General features: G+C 32.5%; 1 protein-coding gene across 1 annotated transcript; it reads right to left on the bottom strand.

The window, feature by feature from the left end:
* Positions 1-139: 139 nt before the first annotated feature.
* Positions 140-12,859, bottom strand: LOC107842184 (E3 ubiquitin-protein ligase COP1). The gene is made up of 13 exons (XM_016685936.2): positions 11,928-12,859; positions 8,265-8,342; positions 6,796-6,951; positions 6,105-6,464; positions 4,894-5,051; positions 4,728-4,793; positions 4,368-4,446; positions 2,949-3,104; positions 2,767-2,865; positions 1,692-1,796; positions 857-1,036; positions 637-747; positions 140-564 (listed from the first exon to the last, which is right to left on the bottom strand). The coding sequence occupies exons 1-13, from the start codon at positions 12,234-12,236 to the stop codon at positions 394-396; spliced, it is 2,028 nt and encodes a 675-aa protein (XP_016541422.2). The 5' UTR covers positions 12,237-12,859; the 3' UTR covers positions 140-393.
* Between the last annotated feature and the right edge of the window lie 8,990 nt (positions 12,860-21,849).

Below are 21,849 nucleotides of genomic sequence, written 5' to 3' on the forward strand. Positions count from 1 at the left end.
AAGAACGTCACTTGATATAAACACTGGATACGAGTAAGTTTGTTCATGAAACCGATGTAAACACTGGATGCGAGTAAGTTTGTTCATGAAACAGTGTGTAAAACCGATCTACTTCAGCACACTCGACGGAAAAAGCAAAAAAGAAAAACCAAACTTTTGTCATTGTAGTATGTAACTCTGCCTGTGTCATTGAAGAGAAGTACATCCTTCTAAATTAACCAAGCCACTACAACTTGTGTTACATGTTTTAATATATATGAACACATTGACAAATATGGGGTAACCATGCCATCTTGATGGTTGAATAATAGATATCTACAGAAAAAAATTGAGTGTGAAATTCCATTTCACTATAAAATTTCAAGTGAATTCCAATCAAAGCATATTCTTAACTCAAGCTGCAAGGACTAGAACTTTTATAGTTCCCTGACTATTAGCAGCTAACATCGTTGGGCTATCGCTCTTCCAGCACACTGCGCTGATGAAATAAGATCCTGCATCTTCATCGGCTTCATCCACATCTGGGGCACCGAATCTATGCCAAGTCACAGGTTTGGAGATTGCCTATAGAATAAAAAATCATTGGTTAAAATCAAATACGATCAGCATTTCAATAAAGATTAAGAAGTCGCTAACCTTATGGTACACGAATACTTCATTTGTTTCACTGCCACATGAGAGGAATTCATTGTTCACCGAGAGACCAACGAAGTTTTTCTCATTCGTATGTCCTCTAAGTGTCCGAACCTTGAAAAAAAACTCGAATAGTGTTAGTTAGTTGTCATGAATAACTTATACCTTCTGTTCGAAGAAAATATTCCTCAATGAAGGATACTAGACTTGAAAGATGCCTTACTGGCAAATTCTCCTTTACATCCCACAATCGTAATGTACTGTCTGTTGATGCTGAAGCAAGTTCATTGTTAGACAAAAATTTTACATATGAAACAGCTTTTCTATGGCCACTAAAAATGTGAACTGGCTGACTGGTGTTCCTTAAGTCATAATAATGAATATGATGATCCGCAGAGCCAACCTACAAGATAGAAAGAGATGTAGACCATGAGGATCAAGCGCACAGAACTGACTCATACTCCAAATAACATCCAGAAACTTTTTGAGGAATACATGATGGAGGGTCTAGAATCTTTCGGACACAAATGAAGCTATCATAGACGAGGGAATAAATGAAAGAGTATCCATGTGTAACTGCATAACAAATTTGAGAATAGTAAAATCACAGAAAAAAATGATCATGGACATCAACCCAAAAGAACCAAGAGACACATGCATGTAGTATGAGCAACTAATCGTATATATGTTCAGTTATGACATCTTACTAGAGGATACAATCCTATTAACATCAGTCACGGTCTTTTCAGATTGCAAAAGTACAGGTTGTCACCCACACGCTTGATGAGTAGAAAGGTGGTAAATTAGAGACTCGCTAGAATTTTTTCTTCTTTAGACAAGTTAATTAGACTTGACAGAATCTTTCAGATTCACTAGTGTTCCATGCCAAAAGAACTTGAGACATTATTTGAAAAGGTTCTATCATAAGACGGGTATTAATCTACAGCTGGGAAATCCCACTCCACGCCCAAATCACCACATCAAAGTAAGGAATTCACCAGCAGCGCAGACTGGAAATAAAGAATAAAAGAAAGCTCTTCAAAAAATAATGAATTTACCGCTATATGAACACTAGATCCAGGATTATATTTTACACAGCATATATTAGCCTTCATGTCAATATTGAGGACACTTGCTTCCTGCTTAGTGCACCAAACTTTGACCTGCAGCAGCATATAATGATGACAAACCTAAGTTAGAAAAAAGATCAAGTACTCAAGTTATTTTTATTTTTTTTTGGATAAGGTAGATATTTTATTGAAAGGTACCAAGATGGTACAGAGAAAGAACAAAAACATCAAGAAAAACAAGAAAAAAAAAAAAAAAAAAAACCCTCCTATAATCTTTTTTCTAGCATATCCACTAAATCCATATGACGGTTTACTCCAAAAATACAAATTATGTAAGCATCTATCCTTAATTCTAGAAATGTGCGTTTGCAGCCCCTCAAAGCAAGCTTTGTTCCTCTTTAACCAAATTGTCCATAAGATGCACCACGGAATAGTTCTCTATATCTATTTAATCTCTTTTGGTATCCCTGTTCTTGCCATCCTTCCAACAAATCTTTCACTTTTTGAGGCATCACCCAATTAATACCACGAAGATTTAGGAATAACTCCCAACATTCTCTAGAAATTTTACAATGGAGAAAAAGGTGCTCCACAGTTTCTTGGTCTTCTTGACACAGGCCCAAACGGTATCGCCTGTTCTTGCCATCCTTCCAACAAGTACTCAAGTTATTGGCTCCGACAGTGAAAAATATGGTTGTATAATGAACTAACCAGAAAGCAACAGGGATAATTCATACCAAAACAACAAAAACTAATATGGAGGGATAGTATGCACAGAGATTCTCTTCAGTGTGAAGTAAAGGCCCACATAGTAGAGACATGATGAGACACTGAAATTTTGAATATAAGTCCAAGGTATTTGTGGATAAGACAATTGTGCCACATTTAATAGGATTTTTTTCCAAATGCATTCTCTTTAGCTTCAGCAGTATCACTAATTTCTAGTGATCCGTCACATCATATAGGCCCGAGTATTTTCACTTCTGGATAGGCCTGGCCTGAGTATTACCAACTAAAAAGATTACAACTTATGTTTGAAAAGTGAGAAGTGATCCTCTAATACCTTACAATCATCACTGCCAGACACAAGCATCGAGGGTTCTGTGCGTGAAAAATCAACACTCCATGCCCGTTTCTCATGCTCTTCATATTCCATCACACTCTGAACACCATAAAGGATCCCTATCAGTCGTAGGAAGATGAAAAAGTCTAGAGTGAATACAGATACCGGAAGTGCTGATTCACCTGTCTAGTGTTCACATCCCATACAGTTACTATTCCATCATAATCACTACTAGCTATGTGGTTCTTGGTATACTTATTCCAGCTCAAGCAGCTCAGCTTAGATCGGGTAGACATTTCAACAACAGGGCATTGTACATCAGCAGGTTCATTGACAACCTGAAATGCAGAAGCATAACATGCCAGATAAGTATCTTGACATCAATATGCAAAGGCGAGCTGTGCTATAATATTTGCCTACAAAATAACTAATATGCAAAGGCGAGCTCTGCCATAATATTTGCCTACAAAATAACTAAGACAAATAGAAGATACCACCATGGCACGCTATAAGGTTAACTATAACCTTAAAGGGCGAATATGTAGGCTGTGTAATAAGAAGCAAAACACTGCTAAAGGTTGTTCATGCATGTACTGATGGAAACAAAATTAGCTCCAAAAGTCCGGTGTTTTTCTCCTACATAGTACCACTTCAAAGTGGTGCAGGTAACATATTAAAAAAATTATAAATAAACTATGCACAAAACAGGCAATGTGGCATCTGCGACCAGGAACCTGCTGGCTGCTGCCATCTGAAATTGCAGCAACAGTACAGCAAGGAAAATATTATTCCAGAAAGAAGGTGACGTTCATAGAGAAAGGTAATTTGTTCCCTGAGGAAGGCTTCATGTTCAGACACAATACATATACTATCAGGCATCATTATATATGCCAACAAGGTCTTGATTGTTCGAGTTGTAAATGAACTGTACTGTTTTGAGTTCAACTCTTGGTCTCTAAGCTCCTTTAAATTTTGAGCTAGTACATTAAAGGAGCTGAGGTTGTACAAACTCAAGCTCTGCACTTATATATTCACGGAACAATTTATTTTTTAAAAAAATTACTTGTTTGAAATATCTATTATGTAACTATTTGCATATTACTTTATAAATGCATTTTTCAAGTTATTAGTGTGAAAAAAAACTTTATAACCCCATTTAATTCTAAAATTTATTGTTTTACTTTTATATAATGTTATTAATATATGAGCTCGAATTGAGGTTCTAGCTCAAAATTGATTCATCAGCTTGTTAATTTGTTCTACAAGCTGAGCCAAGTTCAATTTTCACTAAAATTTATGTAAGTCTTGCTTTCCCAAACTTGTTTGGGATTGAGGTGTAGTTGCTGCTGTGATCAAGCTTGCTTTCAACTGCTCAATAATACAATAATACTGAAGTTGCATTTGAACAACCAAAACTTGGATCACCACAGTTTGTTTTATATGAATAATCAAAAGGTGAAAAATAATCTCAGAATAAAATAGTTTTTGCACTTTCTCATTTGCAACATCAACGTTAGGGTTGACCCACAATATGTCAGTCAGTAATGTCATTGCACCCAATGGTATCAAGACAAAAGACCAGCTACAAGTTAAAAACTCACTGAAGAGAAGTCGAAAACTTTTATACGCCGTGAAACTCCAGCGGTAGCAAACAACTCATCATCACGATCAAATTCAATACTGCAATATAAACATATTTAAAGTTTAGTTCTTGGAATAAGATTTGCCTGCAAGAGCTAAATTCGAGAACCAAATCAATGAGATGGGCAATAAAACAATTTCCTGAATTTCTTCTTCTTTTTTTTTTTGTCTCTGATTGCAATTACTAAAAACATAACATCTGCTACAACCACAACTCTAGCTCTCCTCTTTAACAGCTAATTTCCATATTTAAATCAGACACAGGGGACTAGTAAAAGGAGAACTTTAAGCCTTCTATTATACGGAAAGACCAAACTTGCCTTGACACGATATTGGCCGAGTGAAACAGATCCCCATGCCGAAGCTCAGCAATGACTCTTAACCGACTGTGAAAGAATAAAAATAAAAATTGATAAACAAAGGAAAAAAACAGGTGCAAGAATTAGAAGGAAGCATGTTCAGCGAATAACAGACTAAAGCTTATACCTATAACGAGTGAAAGTGCTAAGTACAGACTGAAAATCTGCTAGTCCTGCACTGTAACCTTCTCTTTGTACTCCACCTGCGTCCTTTTCCTCCTTAACACACGATTTGTTCGCCAATTGACGTCTCTTTTGCAAGTAACATTCTTGGAGATCATTGAACTGTAGTCAAATATAAGAAACATTCACCAATAGCTATCAAAGAGTAGAAAGGCAGGCTAGGAAGTTGACCATAACCAACATAGGCATAAGGCAGTTCATATAATTACTTGATGGGGGAATATGTACTGCTTATATTTCTCCACGAGAAAGCTTGAAAGTTGATGGAAAATGACTTATCAAGAAGAATTGTGCACGATAGATTTCTTCAAAATCAGCAAATTTGATATCACAATTACAACGGGAATAAGTTGGGTAACTGAAAAATAGTTAAATGAGAACCTAGGATTTGATGTAATCACCATAGTTTGATCACCACAATGGAAGATTTTATACAAGAAATATGTGAACAAAAGGTGGTCATAGAATAATCTATTTCCTCATCAAATTTCCCAGTAAGTCATGAGTCCAGTAGTGAAACCAAGTTCTGGATCGATAACGGAGACCATTCTACTTCATAACAACGAAACTACAGCAAAAAGTAAACTAATACTCTCTCTGTTTCATTTTACTTGGCCTTTGCTGACTTGGCACTCCCTTTAAACAACTATTTGTTAGGGGTTTAGTTTACTAGATTATCCTTATTAATTATGCTTTGGAAATCTAAGTTTGAATATTATTACTTTATATAGTTACTTAACGATAAGGAAAATATTACAACAACGTAGCCAGTGAAATCCCACAAGAGAGAAGGGTAATATTAGAAGAAAATAATAGATCTCTCTTGATTTGCTACACGGGACAAGTAAAAGGGCAGCCCGGTGCACTAAAGCTACCGCTATGTGCGGTGTTCGGGGAAGGGCCCCACCACAAGGGTGTATCGTACACAGCCTACCTTGCATTTCTGCCAGAGGCTGTTTCCAAGGCTTGAACCCGTGACCTCCTGGTCACATGGCAGCAACTATGGCAGCAACTTTACCAGTTACTCCAAGGCTCCCCTTCACTACAAGGGACAAGTCAAAAGAAAAATATATATTTAAGTACAAGGGTCACATAAAATGAAACGGAGGACGTAGTTAAGAATCTTGTAAGTGACATGATGTCACAACCACAAACCTGTGCATTAACGCGCTTCTTCCTAACCACAGCCAGACCTGATTGACTCATATGTTGTGAATTCATTTCACTGATTGAAGTATCCTTCCTCGGTGGTCCAGGAGAGCTCATTTGAACTTTGCCGTCCGCCTTTTTGTATGTCAAGTTTCCAGTTGGTAATCCTCCAGGTGCATTTCGTGAAGTGGAGAAAAGACCACCAAAGTTCCTATCAGTGGATGAAGACCAAGGTTTTTTCCCAATAGGATCATCTGCTAGCATTCGAAGCTTCATCGAGTACCGGTCCCTAGCCCGGTATAAGTCTATTCTATGTCTCTCTACTGAGTTTAAGTCCTCTTTGATGTATTGCAGATCATTTTGCACCTAAAGAAATGCACAAATCAACAAACTAGCTATCAGGTTATTATTTGGAGAAAGCAAACTGCAGCTATCCAAGCAACTTTAAAGGAGACACAATGACCCCAGTGAAGAACCACTTGTATATAATATAATCTTAAAAGTTATTTAGGGAGTAGGAAACAATGATAACAAGAACCACCAAATAGAAGACGGAAAGTCAGCAAAAGGCAAACAACCAACGTAAGAATGTGAAACCAAAATCTAGCATATGGTCATACCCTTTTCTACCATAATACATTTTTTTTTCTTTAAGATAAATCTCTGTTCTTCACATTGTCTTAAAACAATCACAAACCTCATTGAGTTCATCAACTTTTTGCTTCCGTAATATCTGTAAGAAGTCTAGCAGAATTTGCATATTTCGCTCTGCTTCTTCCTGCTCCAATTTCCTCTTTTTCTCTGACAACAACGACAAAAGAGCGTCCAGCTCCTTAATTGATACTTCACAACCCTGTCTAAGCATAACAAGTATCAGATCTCAAGCTTCTGCACAAAAATGATACTCACAGTTGAATATTTACCGGTGTGTGGGTTATTCCATGCAGACCAAAAAACGGAACAGGGGAAATAGCAACTCAGAAATGTTATGTTTGGTTCCAAATGCAAGGACTCATGGTTTTTTGGGATAGTAAGTAAAACCTGAATGCTTCTTTATTGAGTTTTTAACTCCTCCCAGATTGAATATGAAGCATATCTTAAACTACCCGCATTCAACCCATGAAGAAGAATCTCAGAACAACAAATGTAACTAACATCACAAGAAGATATTCTGACGTGTCTAAAATTATTTTGATTGCTTCAGGTAAGAGTAAGGCTGTACACACACCTCTCAAGACCCGACTTGTGGGATTACACTTGGTATTTCATTAGTTTTATCTAAATTATCATTTGAAATTTTGATTCACAACTTCAACATCAGACCACAGTAGACAGTTTGCCTTTTTACTCTTTTTGATTGTAGATAGTTTAACCCAATTTTTACCAATTACCTTTTAACCCTTCTTTTCGCAGAAAGTTATTAACCTTTTGCCATTCCGTAGCCTATGAACGCTACAGATCAGATATCACCTCCTTCAAGTGCCATTGCAATTTCTCTTATAGTACCATTCTATTTTAACTAAACAAAGGCATCCCATCTCCAGTCATGTATCACCAAACTTACTACACCTTAAATATTCGAACAAGCAATTTGTAGCTTCATTAATGTCCAAAGTTCAGTCCCTATACTCTCTCTTCTTTTTGGCATAGTTCCGGTACCATACTTCCACCTCTTTTTTCTTATTTTAATCACGGGATACCCTACTTTCACCTCTGTGTCATTCCTACCAGGAACTTGAGCACTAAGAACTAAGAATAAGTGAGAACTACTCACAATCACAAGCCAATACATTACAAGGATGACCTTACAATAATTTTGAAATCCGATTTTTTGACAGCTCAACAATTGAGTCAACTTAAACAAACCTAACTATATAAACAAATAATTACGCCCTACAAATTTCCTAGATAACTAAATCTACTATGCTCTTACTTAAAACATAGAGCCAAAATAAGATATCAAACTAAAATAAGAATTCCGGCGCAGCATACAATAACTCAAAAAAAAAAAAAAAACATCCAAATTTAGATCAATAGTTAAATAACAAACTTGAACAGGAAGGTCCTTTATAAAAGAATCGTAAATTAGCGGTATCAAAACAAATAGCAAACTTCGGACACTAACTCTATAGTGACTTCACCTAGAGATGGAGAAAACAGATTCACCTGTTCCAATGAATGACGAAATTGTTCGAAAGGGGATGCAGTTCTTGAAATCTGACGAGCAGATGTCTTCTTCAATAGCTACAAAGGTGGTACATAGAAACCTTTAACAATAAGCTACATTGTGAAGTAAATCATTTCAAGATGCCACCATCTCATAATTATGCAACATTAATATCTCGTAGCAACAGTTTATTAGACCGTAAAGACATACTAGTACTTGAGAGCAAATGAAACTTAAACCTTACCAGTTAATATGGAAAAGAAGATCGAATGAAAAATGAGAATGATTGATAACAATTCTCGGAGAGATTTAAATGCAGAAAAAAATCAACAAAGCGTTATCATTGAAATATGTTCAAAGGCAATAAAGGAACGAATAATTTGGACTCTAATTCGAGTCCAACATCCTGAACTGATGGAAGAACATCATCCTAATCTTTATTCTGAGCATTGCGTAAACCATCTCTGAAGGCCCTCTTTTGTTTCCCAAGGGAGCTAACAGCACATTTAACTACTTATATGCTTACAACATTTTCTCCTTTCCCTTTTTTTTGAACCATTCTTTCTTCGTACACGAAGAAAATGTTTCTTTACTAAATTAAAGTGATAATAGAAAAGTGGAAGAAGCCCTTGTTAAATATGTGTTTGATAAGTTAATGTACTTAATATAAATGGCAAAGGACTTCCTAGATAACTTATGCTTGTGAAATGGGCGAATTCTACTTCACATAAGTTCAAGGTATTTATGCATGGTATTTTAAAAGAGATCCTAGACGCTCGAATCCATTTCCAAAAATATAAGCGTAAAAGAGAAAGATAAGGAATATGGAATCCCTAACTGATGATTACACAATTCAAACAATTTTGAATGTACCTCAAATAATAAATAATAAACCCTTAATTAGGAAAAAATCTGAATTGTCAAATTTGCATTGAAATAGAGATTTGTCCTCTCCTATAAGAAACCAATAAAACATCTTTCAAGTCAAAAATTAATTTTTCAGCATAATCTCGTTTACCTATTAGAGAAAACGTGTAGTATTGACTAGAAGACAAGACATCATTCCCATATAACATAAAAGGAGAGCTACTAAATGTTGCCATGTCCCTATCAATACCCTTCGCATGTTCTTTTATAAGGTAAACAACTTCATAAATAATGGAGAATCTCCCATATACAAGTAATGTATCAAAAAGTAGAGAATCTATGTCATAATAAGATCCTCTACAAACCATAATCAATCTTCTGTACATCTTTTTAATTCAGAGCCCGTTTGGGATTGTTGTTACAAAACTGCTCAGTTGAGAAGCACTTTCTAAAATAGCTTGAGACAAATGACCAAAAAAGACTTTTACTACTAAAATCAATTTATAGAGAAAATTTATTGTAAATATCTATTATAATATTTTTAATTAAAATTTTACTTTTATTTAATTAAAAAGTATGTACTATAAAATTTTCAATTAATATTTATATACATAAATACATTAAAAGTATTAAATAATGATATATTACTTAAATAATTTAAATATTATTTAAAAACATCAAACAAAAATGAATATAAAAATTATTCCATAAATTAAATCACTACATATGGAAAAAGTTATTTCATAAAGAATTATGATGTAAATATGAAGTATAAAATTTTAAAATTAAACTTTAATCAAACTTATAAGATATGTTAATTAATTAATAAGGGATATATACTCTCTCTCTGAAAAAAAATAATTTTCTGTTTCTGCTTTTTTCGAGAAGCAAAAAAACTGCTTCTGCTTCTTTTTAAAAGCACTTTAGCAAGTTAACCAAACACCCTTGTTTTAAAAAAAATGTGTTTTTTTTCTCAAAATAAGTGCTTATTTGGGGAAATAAGCAATCCCAAACAGGCACTCAATAATAAATTCCATTAAAGTGTGGGCAAAGTAAGTGCCTGGCATACACAAGAAGTCTACCAAAAAGTAACAAAATGATACTATGATACTGCCTCTGTCCCAAATTTTGTGGCATCGTTTTACTTGGCACAAAGTTTAAGCAAGAAAGGGAGACTCTTGAAATTTATGGTCTAAACAAACTTTAGACATTTGTATGACTATAAATCATTTCATTAATAATAGGTTATCAAAAAGAACATCATTTCATTAAGAGTAAAAGGGAAATTTTAAAGTTAAGTTGTTTCAAATTATAGGAAGGTGCCATTCTTTTTTGGATAAACAAAAAAGGAAAGTGTTCCACATAGATTGGGAAAAGGGAGTAATAATTTTCTACAAACAATACCCTATCTTCTATACAAAAAGAAATATCATGAATGCACCAAAAGAAAATAAGGGACAAAAGAATACTACTTAATTGTACAAAATTTATTTCTATGCCTCATATATGGTAACGGTGTCAAATTCCACGCGTTGTGTCTTCTTCTCTTTCTACCAACACTCCAATGGATAACAAAACATGTTTCACAGTGCCAGGCATCATCAAAAGAACTTCAAACCAATTAAGAGTTTGCCACCAAAACCTCGAAGCTACTAAACAATGTATGATGTGATGATCAATATCTTCGCTTGACCTTTCACACATAAAACAACAACTGACATAGGTGGCTTTCCTCTTCCTAAAGTTCTCAATTGTCAAAATAAACCCCTAGCTGCTAGCCAAGTGAATAAACACACCTTTCTCAAAACTTTGGGGACTCAAATCGATCTACATGAGAATGTAACCTCGTCGCTCTGCAAAAGCTTTTCGTTGAAAGATTTAACAGAGAACAACCAATCTTCTATGTATTGGAACTTTTGGATGCAAAAGCGACTAGGAATGAGATGATATCCTTCAAACATGCATAGTCATTCTCCATCTCTTCAAAAACTCTTTTGTTTCTCTTCTTTTGTCCGACACACTTCGACTTCTCTTCCTTTATCTAAATATCCAAATGCAGAGTGCATCCTCCACTATGCCCGACAGCACCAATGGTAGGCCGAACAATCTCAAAACCTCACACCAAAAGCAAGTTGTCACCTGACATTGAAGCAGGAGGTCATCCACATCTTCACCCAAACATTTTCAATTTTGTAGTATTTTAGCAAATACTACAACATTGTGATAGTACTACGCCCTTCAACACCATGCACTTTAAGTCAGGTCAGCTGTTTAGATTTGAGTCCCCAACAACCAATTTCAACACTACACTAAACAACAACTGCTACTACTATGTTGGCTATATGGATAGTTAATACCCGCTCAGCTTACCGGGTACATTAAAAACCAATACTACAAAATTGTGAGTGTACTATGCCCTTCAACACCATGGACTTATTCAGGTCAGCTATTTAGATTTCAGTCCCCAACAACCAATACCAACACTACACTAAACAACAACTACTACTACTATGCTGGCAATATGAATAGTTATACCCACTTAGCTAACCGGTTACATTAAAAACCAATACACAAATTTGTGAGTGTACTATGCCCTTCAACACCATGGACTTAGTCAGGTTAGCTATTTAGATTTCGGTCCCCAACAACATATACCAACACTTCACTAAACAACTACTACTACTATGTTGAAAATATGAATAATTAAAATCCATTCCGTACAAATTTTCAACATATACAACAATAACAAATCCATAAATACTTGCTAGTAAGAAACAACATTAAATTAAACAAACCTTGTCAAGAAGGAAATTGGGATACAGTTGATTGGTAGTTAGATAATGAGAACAACAGGGACAATCACTCTTGTTATGAAGATGAGTAACTATGCACATATAGCAAAAACTATGCCCACAAGCTGTTAAAAATGCATCCTTTATGATCTGCATACATATAGGACACAACAATTCCTTGTCCATTTCCCATTCTGTTGCTGTCCCGGCTTCTTCATCCCTTACACTACTCCCTTCCTCCTTGTCCCCTATCTTCCTCATCACCTCCCCCTTCACTGCTGGCACCACCCCTCCTATTGAACTTTCCACCATCTCCCTCTACACTCCCAATAGCAAATTGGATATTTTACCAAATTGGGTATTTTCAAGAATCAACTAGCACTCAACCCCAAACAACAACTACTCTTCAACCCCAAACAAATTTTTTTTGGCAAATTGGGTGTTTTCAAGAATCAACTTTGCCTCAACCCCAAACAAAGTTTTTTGAAAATTGGGTATTTCCAAGAATCAACTACCCCTCAACCCCCAAACAAGATTTTTGCAAATTGGGTATTTTCAAGAATCAACTACCCCTCAACCCCAAAAAGACTTTTGCAAAATGGGTATTTTTGCAAATTGGATATTTACAAGAATCAACTACACTTCAACCCCAAACAAATTTTGCAATAATTTTCTGCTTTTTATTTGTTAAAGTAGTGGAAGTGGAACTATTAATCAGTGAACAAGTGATAAAATTGAAGAACTGAAGTGGAATTTTCTACTATTTTTGCTTTAAAATTTTACTACTATATTTGGGAGGGGGAGAGGGAATTTTGTGGTGGAGGTACAAAGGAGTGGTAAAAGGCCCCACGAAAAGGAAAGAATTTGGTGAAGGTGTGGAACCTATAGTACCCACGTTTTCTCCTAATCTTCACTTCGTAAGCAGCCTGGGATTGGTCATTCAGTTTGAACGAAGGATCCCATCACAAACATTTATTACAGGCATGTTAAACTTTTATTTAAGATAATTTTAAATGTGTATAAGCAGATACTTAATTTTATATAAAATTGAATAAATAGATTTTCATATTTAAGACAGAGCTAGTCTATATTCAAGTTTTTCATATGATTCTCTTTCATTGAAAAATTATATTATATATAATTAATGTTGAACCTCCTTCAATTAGTTTATATGTTTTTTTTTTAACCTTCTTAATGAAAATCTTGACTCTATCACTGTTTGTATCTTACGTGACATAATATACGTGTGATGCCACTTAAGATGCAAACTAGCAATGTAACAAACCACGAAAAAATGCATGTAGTTATTTGTTCAACTTTATTAAAATGTCTACTTGCGTCAACCCAAAGTCATAGAATGGATATATATATATATAAATTAATAAATAAATAAATATATATATATATATATTATATGACTTTATTATATAAGCAAATTAACGGACATGGTAACATAGATGGATGGGGATGCTTCTCCCTTAACCAGAGGTTTCGAGTTTGAGCCCTGGGTATGAAAAAATCCTTGGTAGGGAACGCTACCCCTCGAATGGAACTTTACCCGAGGCAAATTCAGATTAATCGGACTCCAATATAAATATCGAATATCGGATGGAAAATAAAATAAAAAAAAGACATGTTAATCCTATATATATATATATATATATATATATGATTTTATTATACAAGCAAATTAAAGGACATGTTACCATCGATGAATGGGGCTGCTTCTCCCTTAATCAGAGGTTTCGGGTTCGAGCCCTGAGTATGAAAAAATCCTTGGTAAGGAGCGCTACCCCTCGAATGGGATCTACCCGATGCGAGTTCAAATTAATTGGACTCCAATATGAATATCGAATATTGGACGGGAAATTAAAAAAAAAAAAAAAAAGACATGTTAATCCGTTATGACTTAATTATACAAGCAATTTTGTTTGTATTTATTGGAGAAATTGTTTCCCAAATTTGAATTTGAACTTGTGATATGATATCACATTATAATAATTTTATGGATGGTTTGTTTCATTTTAATTTATTTGAAGTTGTTTAATTGAATATGATTTTTTTACAAAAAAAAGTCTAAAATTGATGATCTAAACAAAACATAAAAATTTTATATGGCATAAATAATTTTATTAAGAGTAACCAACATGGGTTGTGGTGCAGTGGATGGGGCTGCTTCACCTTAACCAGAGGTTAAGGGTTCGACCCTGGGTATGGAGAAAACTCTGTTGGGAGCGTTGCCACCTTAATGAGCCCTGCAACGCGCGATCCGGATTAGTCGCGCTCCAATGCACGCACCAAACAGCGGATGAGAAATCAAAAATAAAAATTATTAAGAGTAAACGAAATATTTAAAATAAGTTATTATTATTATCAAATATGAAAAGATTTTTAAAAAGAAGAAGAAGAATTATTTTTTACTATGGTTGAAAAGAATGTCACTTAACATACTAAATTATGTTATAATTTTCCTGACATTCCTACTAGCAAGCAGATCGTTGGAATAGCTTACGAGCCATTTCGCATAAGCTTGATATTCATTTTGTGTGTTAATTTAAAATAAAATAAAATAAAATGAATTTTTTTATATGTATATTTTTTTGGTCACTTTTATTTGTCTATAATATTAAAAATAAAATATAAAAGAAATCTATATTTGTCATGGAACAGTGGAATTGGATATTGTCTTTTTTGAAACTACACTACTTTACATGTTTTATTTAAATTTTGCAAAAACTATTATGGAACTATATCATCACAATTAAACCTTGTGTAATGAACCACCTTTAATTTCATATGAAGTAATTGCTTTGCTTTAGCAAACAGGACAAACAAAAAACTTGAAACCATTGCACCACAAAGAAGCGTCTGTGCTCATTTTATTGGTATTCTGAAATGTTTTGGTCCGCAATTAATCGTAAATCGCACTGAAAAGTCTCTCTTGAGAGTAAAGTGCTTTAGCAAAGGCGATTTTATTTTTGAAATTCAAATCTAAAATCTGTAATAAAGGATAAATTAGTACTTACCATTAAATCTCTACATTTAGGACCAACCAACATATTGTCGAGACCCATTGAGAATGCAACCATTGTTACCACACATTTTAAGTATATAAAATAACAAGTACATTGAATTATGCTTGTAACTAGAGAAAATTGAACAAAAGGTGTCTTTTAAGTTTGTATTTAGATATTGGTGACATTGACCAACTTAAAGGGTCAAAACATAATTAAGAAATTTGATTAATTTAATTATGAACTTAATTAATATTTTCAAAACTTTCTAATTTTTTTAAAAATATAAATCAACTCACACCACAAAATTCCCCTCTCTCTCCAAATCAACCGTCTCTCCTCTCTCTCGACAGTTTCTCTCTTAAACTTCCCCCAATCAACAGTTCTATAAATTTCTCCCTTCAATCTCCGGCAGTTTCAACCTCCGACAACAAATAGTTTCGAGTTGTTGAGCGTCTCTTTTCGACTTTCAACAGTCAGTCGACATGACAACATTTTTTGGCGACAACAGTTTCGAGTTCTTCATCGTTCCTTTTTTATTTTCACAAGTAAAAAATTAGAATTTTTTAGTTATGAAGAAAATGAGGAACTTTAGTTAACTTCTCTTCTACTATGGGTTAACAATTTCAATAGTTGTTGCTTAAATTTGAAATGGAGACTCAAGAAAATCCTAATTTGTGGTATTTCTTCTCTTCTCTTTTCGGTGTGAAATATGACTTTTTGTTGTTACTGTAGTTTTTTTTGTCGAACATTGTTATAAAAATAGCAAGAGTTGAATTTTAATTTTTTTTCGGATACATCTACTATGACCAAATCTAACAAACAACAGTTGATTTGTTGGTGTTCTTTTTTTGAAGTTTTTTGTCGTTTGTGTTTGCAAAATGTTGGTGTTGTTGGTAAATATTGATGTTCTCGGTGTGTGCTTGTACAACGTTGTTGTTGTTAGTCTTAGTAAATATGGTGTATTGATAAATGGTGATAATGTTGTTGTTTCTATTGCATAAATCTTGCTACTGATTTATTTTTTTCAACAGATGAACCATCTGTTGCAACAGATGAATTATCTACTGCAATAGATGGATAAACCATCTGTTGCAAAAGCAAATTAATTATTCTAACAGATGAGTTATGTGTTGCAACAGAAGGGTCATCTATTGGAAGAACTCAAAACCTGTTGGAAGAACTCAATCCAAGTTTTGAGTTATTCCAACAGATGGGTCATCTGTTTGAAAAACTAAAGAGTCATGACTTTTCGATTATTTAATAAAAAAATAGTTTGTAAATAAATAATAATAAGAAAAAAAATGCTAAACACAATTTTGTAGCTAATTTTTTAAATTTATATAATCGAAAAGTCACCAAATTTGATTTAATTAAGGGATATAATTATAAAAAGAGGTGAAAGATCGTGATTTGTTGCCTAACACACTACACTACTCACTCATTCAATCCTCTATAAATAGGTCTCCTCCGCTCTATTTCTTGCATCTTGTCTTGCATAAAAACGTCATTACATCTTCAACCACGTCGTTTTCAAAAGCAAATTTCTTTTCTATCTGTTGATGCATGTTTTATTTTCTTGTTCTAATATGAAAATTGTTAACATGCGTCCATTTTCTTGTTAAGTTTCACATTTTTCGATTAAACTATCAGTTGGTAGTATACGTTGTTTAGTGTTTTACGTTTTTTTTCCATGCATGTTCTAAATATGGCTGATCCGGTTTGGGACATGGCAATTCTGCTCGACACCGTGAAGAAACTTGAAAGGCTAGTTCATAAACTCTAGTGGAGTTGGACGCTACGAAAGCAAGGGTACTTCTTGAGATTCGAAGGCGAAGGGACCTGCAGCTCAATGGATTTCCAGTTGACAATAACAACAACAACAATAATAATAATTAGGTCATGTATTTTTTTATCGTATGTATTTTATTTTATTTTTATCGGATCTGCCTAATGTCATAAATATTTTGTATCTAATGAATGAGAAAATCTACTTTTGATTGACTAGTTTATTCTTATTTATTTATTTATTCATTGAGAGGTGTAGGGTTTTGAGCGTTTGGGAGTGAAAAGAATCAATTACAAGAAAGAAAGTGTTTGATTGAGTCTATCACATAAACAATCTCACAAGAAATCTATTTGATGAATTTTTCAATGACAATTCATTGAGTCTATCAATTCAACAAGATCACAAAAAATCTAATTGAATTTGACACAATTTCTCCAGCAACAAGGGTTTTAAGTTCTTCCAACAGATGGCTCATCTGTTGTAACAAATGCCAACATACATTGCTAACAATGAGTTAAAATTATCAAAGTCATAGACTAAAACCAAATAACAACACAAGACTATTTACTATTACAACAAAGTTAAAGACAGATTGGTAATAGATGACCCATCTGTTGCAACGGATGGATAATTTGTTGAAAATAATCAAGTAAATAAAGATATATGTTACAACAAACTGATCATCTGTTGCAATAGATTAATAATTTGTTGGAAATGACCAAACAATAAAAAGAATTGTTGTAACAGATTGGTCATCTGTTGCAACAAATTAGTAATCTATTAAAAATGACCAAATAGATAAAGACATTTGTTGCAACAGATTGGTAATATATTGAAAATGACCAAATAGATAAAGATATCTGTTGCAACAGATGACCAATCTATTGCAACAAATGTGTATATCTGTTTGATAATTTCCAACATATGACTTATCTGTTGCAACAGGTTAAATCTGTTGCAGTAGGTTTTACACTTAGATGATCATGTAATTACTATGAGATTAATTGAAATTATAATTGAACTTATCGATTCATCTTTAGTTTTAGTTAAATCAACCAATCTGTTGCAATAAATGTGTATATCTATTTGATAATTTTTAATAGAGGACTCATCTGTTGCAGTAGGTTAACTTAGATGATCATGTAATTACTATGAGGTTAATTGAAATTGTAATTGAACTATCAATTCATCTTTAATTTTAGTTGAATCAATTTAGTTATTACTAATAATGGCTTAATTGAATCATTTCAAATAAAATTGGTCAATTGATCACTTTACTCAGAGCGAATACACTTAGATGATCATGTAATTACTACGAGATTAATTAAAATTGTAATTGAACTTATCAATTCATCTTTAATTTTAGTTATTACTAATAGTGGCTTAATTTGAATCATTTCAAATAAAATTAGTCAATTGATCACTCTATTCATGCAGAATACACTTAGTGATCATGTAATTATTATGAGATTAATTGAAATTGTAAGTGAACTTATCAATTTATCTTTAATTTTAGTTAAATTAATATAGTTATTACTAATAATGGTTTAATTTGAATTAGTTCAAATAAAATTGGTCAATTAATTATTCTACTAAAGACGAATACGCTTAGTTGATCATGTAATTACTATGAGATTAATTAAAATTGTAATTGAACTTATTAATTCATCTTTAATTTTAGTTAAATTAACAAAGTTATTAATAATAATGGTTTAATTTGAATCATTTCAAATAAAATTGGCCAATTGATCATTCTACTCAGGAGAAACACACTTAGTTGATCGTGTAATTACTATGAGATTAATTGAAATTATAATTGAGCTTATTAATTCGTCTTTAATTTTAGTAAAACCAATGTAGTTATTACTAATAATGGCTAATTTAAATAAATAGATGACTAACATGTTGCAAATTGCAACAGATGAGTAATTTAGTGAAAATGACCAAACAAATAAAGGTATCTTTTGCAATAGATGATTCATCTGTTGCAACAAATGAGTAATTTGTTGGGAATGATCAAATATATATAGACATATGTTGCAACATATGACTAACTTGTTGCAACAGATGACTCATCTGTTGGAAATTATCAAATAGACACCTGTTACAACTGATGACTAACCCGTTGCACCAAATGACTCATCTGTTGGAAATTATCAAACAGATAGAATATCTGTTACAACAGATTACCTATCTGTTGGAAAATAATTTAAAATACTAGGGAACTCAAATGTTTTTAGGAGAACTTTGTCCCTTTGTCCAAGGTCATGTCTTAAAGGCTTGTCTTTAATTTTAGTTAAATCAATTTAGTTATTACTAATAATTGCTTAATTTAAACTAACAAATGACTAACTTGTTGCAAAGTATGAGTCATCTATTGAAAAATAATTAAAATACTAGGAAACTCAAACGTTTGTCCCTTTGTCTCAAAGACTTGTCTTTAATTTTAGTTAAATCAATTTACGTATTACTAATAATTGCTTGATTAAATCAACAGATGATTAACCTGTTGCAACAAATGACTCATTTGTTGAAAATTATCAAACAGATAGAAAATCTGTTGCAACAGATGACTAACATGTTGCAACAGATGAGTCATCTGTTGGAAAGTAATTAAAATACTAGGGAACTCAAACATTTTTAGGAGAACTCAAATGTTTGTTCCCTTGATCCTTTTGCATTTGATGTGTGATATACTATTCTTTTCTTATCTGCCTATTTCATGAAATTTTTCATTTGCTTAACTTATTCGTTGTGCCCCTGTTGAAATTTTTGAATATTTTTAGGTCAAATTTTGTTCGTATATTATTTGGGCATTACTTCATATGTGATTTTGGTAAGTAAAATTATGATTTTTAGTTGAATTTCTCATTTGGGTGTATCTGCTATTGCTGTTTTTTCAATGACCCATATGTTGGATTCATGTTACAACACTATAACATGAATCCAACAGATGAGTCATCTGTTGGATTCATGTAACAGGTTCTATCCGTTGTTGAAAAAACAACATTAGCAGGTACACTCAGATGAGAAATTTAACTAAAAATCATAATTTTACTTACCAAAATCACCTCTGAGGTAATGCCCAAGTGATATACAAATAAAATTTGACCTAAAAAAATTTGATCTAGTAGCAGTAGTAGCGGTAACAACAACAACAACGGTCAAGAAGAAGAAGATGATGAACAAGAAAAGGTTATAATGATAAAGAAGAAGATGATAATGAATAAGAACATGATGAAAACAACATCAACAATGAACAACAATAGAAGCAAAGAGAGATAAAACAACAATAAAAGCAAAGAGAAAGAAACATGTGTTTCCCCCCCACCATTTTTAGTTATAATAGTTTAGTTGCACGTGCCTCACACGTGTAACTTTTGATTATTTAAAATTAGATGATTTTGTCTATTGTGAAGATTTTTTAATAAAATACAAAAAGTTGAGTTCACTTCTCAAAGATCCTTCATACTTTAATATAATAATGTAAACATAACATATATTTTATTGTAAGCACATTTATATTTTACCACAAAAAATTTCAAGTAGTTAATAGATCATATCATACAATACCTTTTTTTGTTGTTGTTTGAGACTAAGAGAGATACATCAATTTGAACCATATTTGTAGTACAATTGTTTTTTACTATATTTAATTTTTTTTCTTATTTTAAAAGTTAAATCCTTAGAAAATCTTTGATTTCTTACTAAAAACTTTTAAAAATTTGGTATTTCTTATATTTTTTTTATTCTAACGGTTCATATTTATTTCTAGATTTTTCAAATCGTCTTAAAACCAATTTTAGTTGATTTAGAATTCTTAAATTAATGAAAAGGGTATTAGTTTTCATTAATTTTGATGACTTCTAAGTTGGTTACTTTTTATTTTTTTATTTTAATTTATTCTTGATTTCTATTATTTTAAATTCTTTTTAGTTTTCTTATTCTAATTTTTGTTTAAAAATATCTTTTATTTTATATTTTTTTCGGTAACTAACATATTCATTTGATTACAAAAATCATCTACCAAACTGATGGCGCAGCCTGATATAGCCAAAATTGATCCAATTAACAGACTGTTAGCAAGGGGGTAGTAGTTTAGATCATTGATCATATAGTTCCTTTCCTTCTATATATAGTAAACACTTGCAACAAGCACCATCCTGAATATGTGAGACATAGTTAATCGACCTTTGATATTGTTCTCAATCCACATAAGTTTGCAATATAATGACAACTAAAGAACAAGTGCTCTACAGATTCAACCTCATTTCTGCCGAAGACACACATTTTACTGATATGAATAGTGTCTTTTGTGTATAACTGATTCATCATAACTAGTCTTAGTATAAAAATCCACTTAGCAACACCAAAATTGTTACATATCAATCTCCTTCAAGCAACCTTCTGAAAATCGCCTAGTAAGTTACTATATGTTTTCTTGTGTTAGTGAGATCACGAATAGTTAGTTAATATAGTAGGCACGGACCCATTGCACTTAGAGCTTGTCTTTTTTCCTACACGAATTTCACACAAGTTTTAAGTATAACACCATTATTCCACAATGCAAGTTCAGCAAGGTTGAATCCACCAGCCACCACAGGCTATTAATGCTTTCTTAGATACCAAATGAATTATAATGCAATGGATTATAATACTAATAATTCACGTATTGAATTATTTATTTTCCTCTCACTTTGTTATTACAAATATTGAACTATTCTAGTAATTCTAACTTACACCTCAAAACTCTCTCACTGTTGTAGTAATTCATTTTATGATTACTTCTTATCACAATAATTTTTAATCGATATATCTTTTTTTAATAATTTAGATAGTTCAATGATTATATTTAACATAATTTATTTATTTATATTTTTAAATATTTTAATTATCACTCAAATAATGTTTGTTGTTTAAGTTAACACTTTATCTAAATATTTTTTTCATATAATATAATATTTTATTACTTTTTAAATTTGAATTGCATATTTATTACAAATAAATAAATAAATTATATATATTCAGATGTTAAAAAAACAAACAGTCTTAATCATTCAGTATTCAGATCTAGAAACAACATCTTAATCATTTAGCCATACATTCAGATTCAGACGTCTTA

Source organism: Capsicum annuum, chromosome 9 (assembly GCF_002878395.1).
Source record: "Capsicum annuum cultivar UCD-10X-F1 chromosome 9, UCD10Xv1.1, whole genome shotgun sequence".
Classification (NCBI taxonomy): domain Eukaryota; kingdom Viridiplantae; phylum Streptophyta; class Magnoliopsida; order Solanales; family Solanaceae; genus Capsicum; species Capsicum annuum.

Bases quoted from the DNA above. Each gene is read 5' to 3' on its own strand.
- LOC107842184 (XM_016685936.2), bottom strand. From the start codon at position 12,236: ATGGTGGAAAGTTCAATAGGAGGGGTGGTGCCAGCAGTGAAGGGGGAG. The intron at 8,343-11,927 runs GTTTGTTTAATT...CCACCTTTGTAG, and splicing joins CCAATTTCCTTCTTGACAAG to CTATTGAAGAAGACATCTGC. The intron at 748-856 runs GTAAGGCATCTT...TTTTTTTTCAAG, and splicing joins ATGTAAAGGAGAATTTGCCA to GTTCGGACACTTAGAGGACA.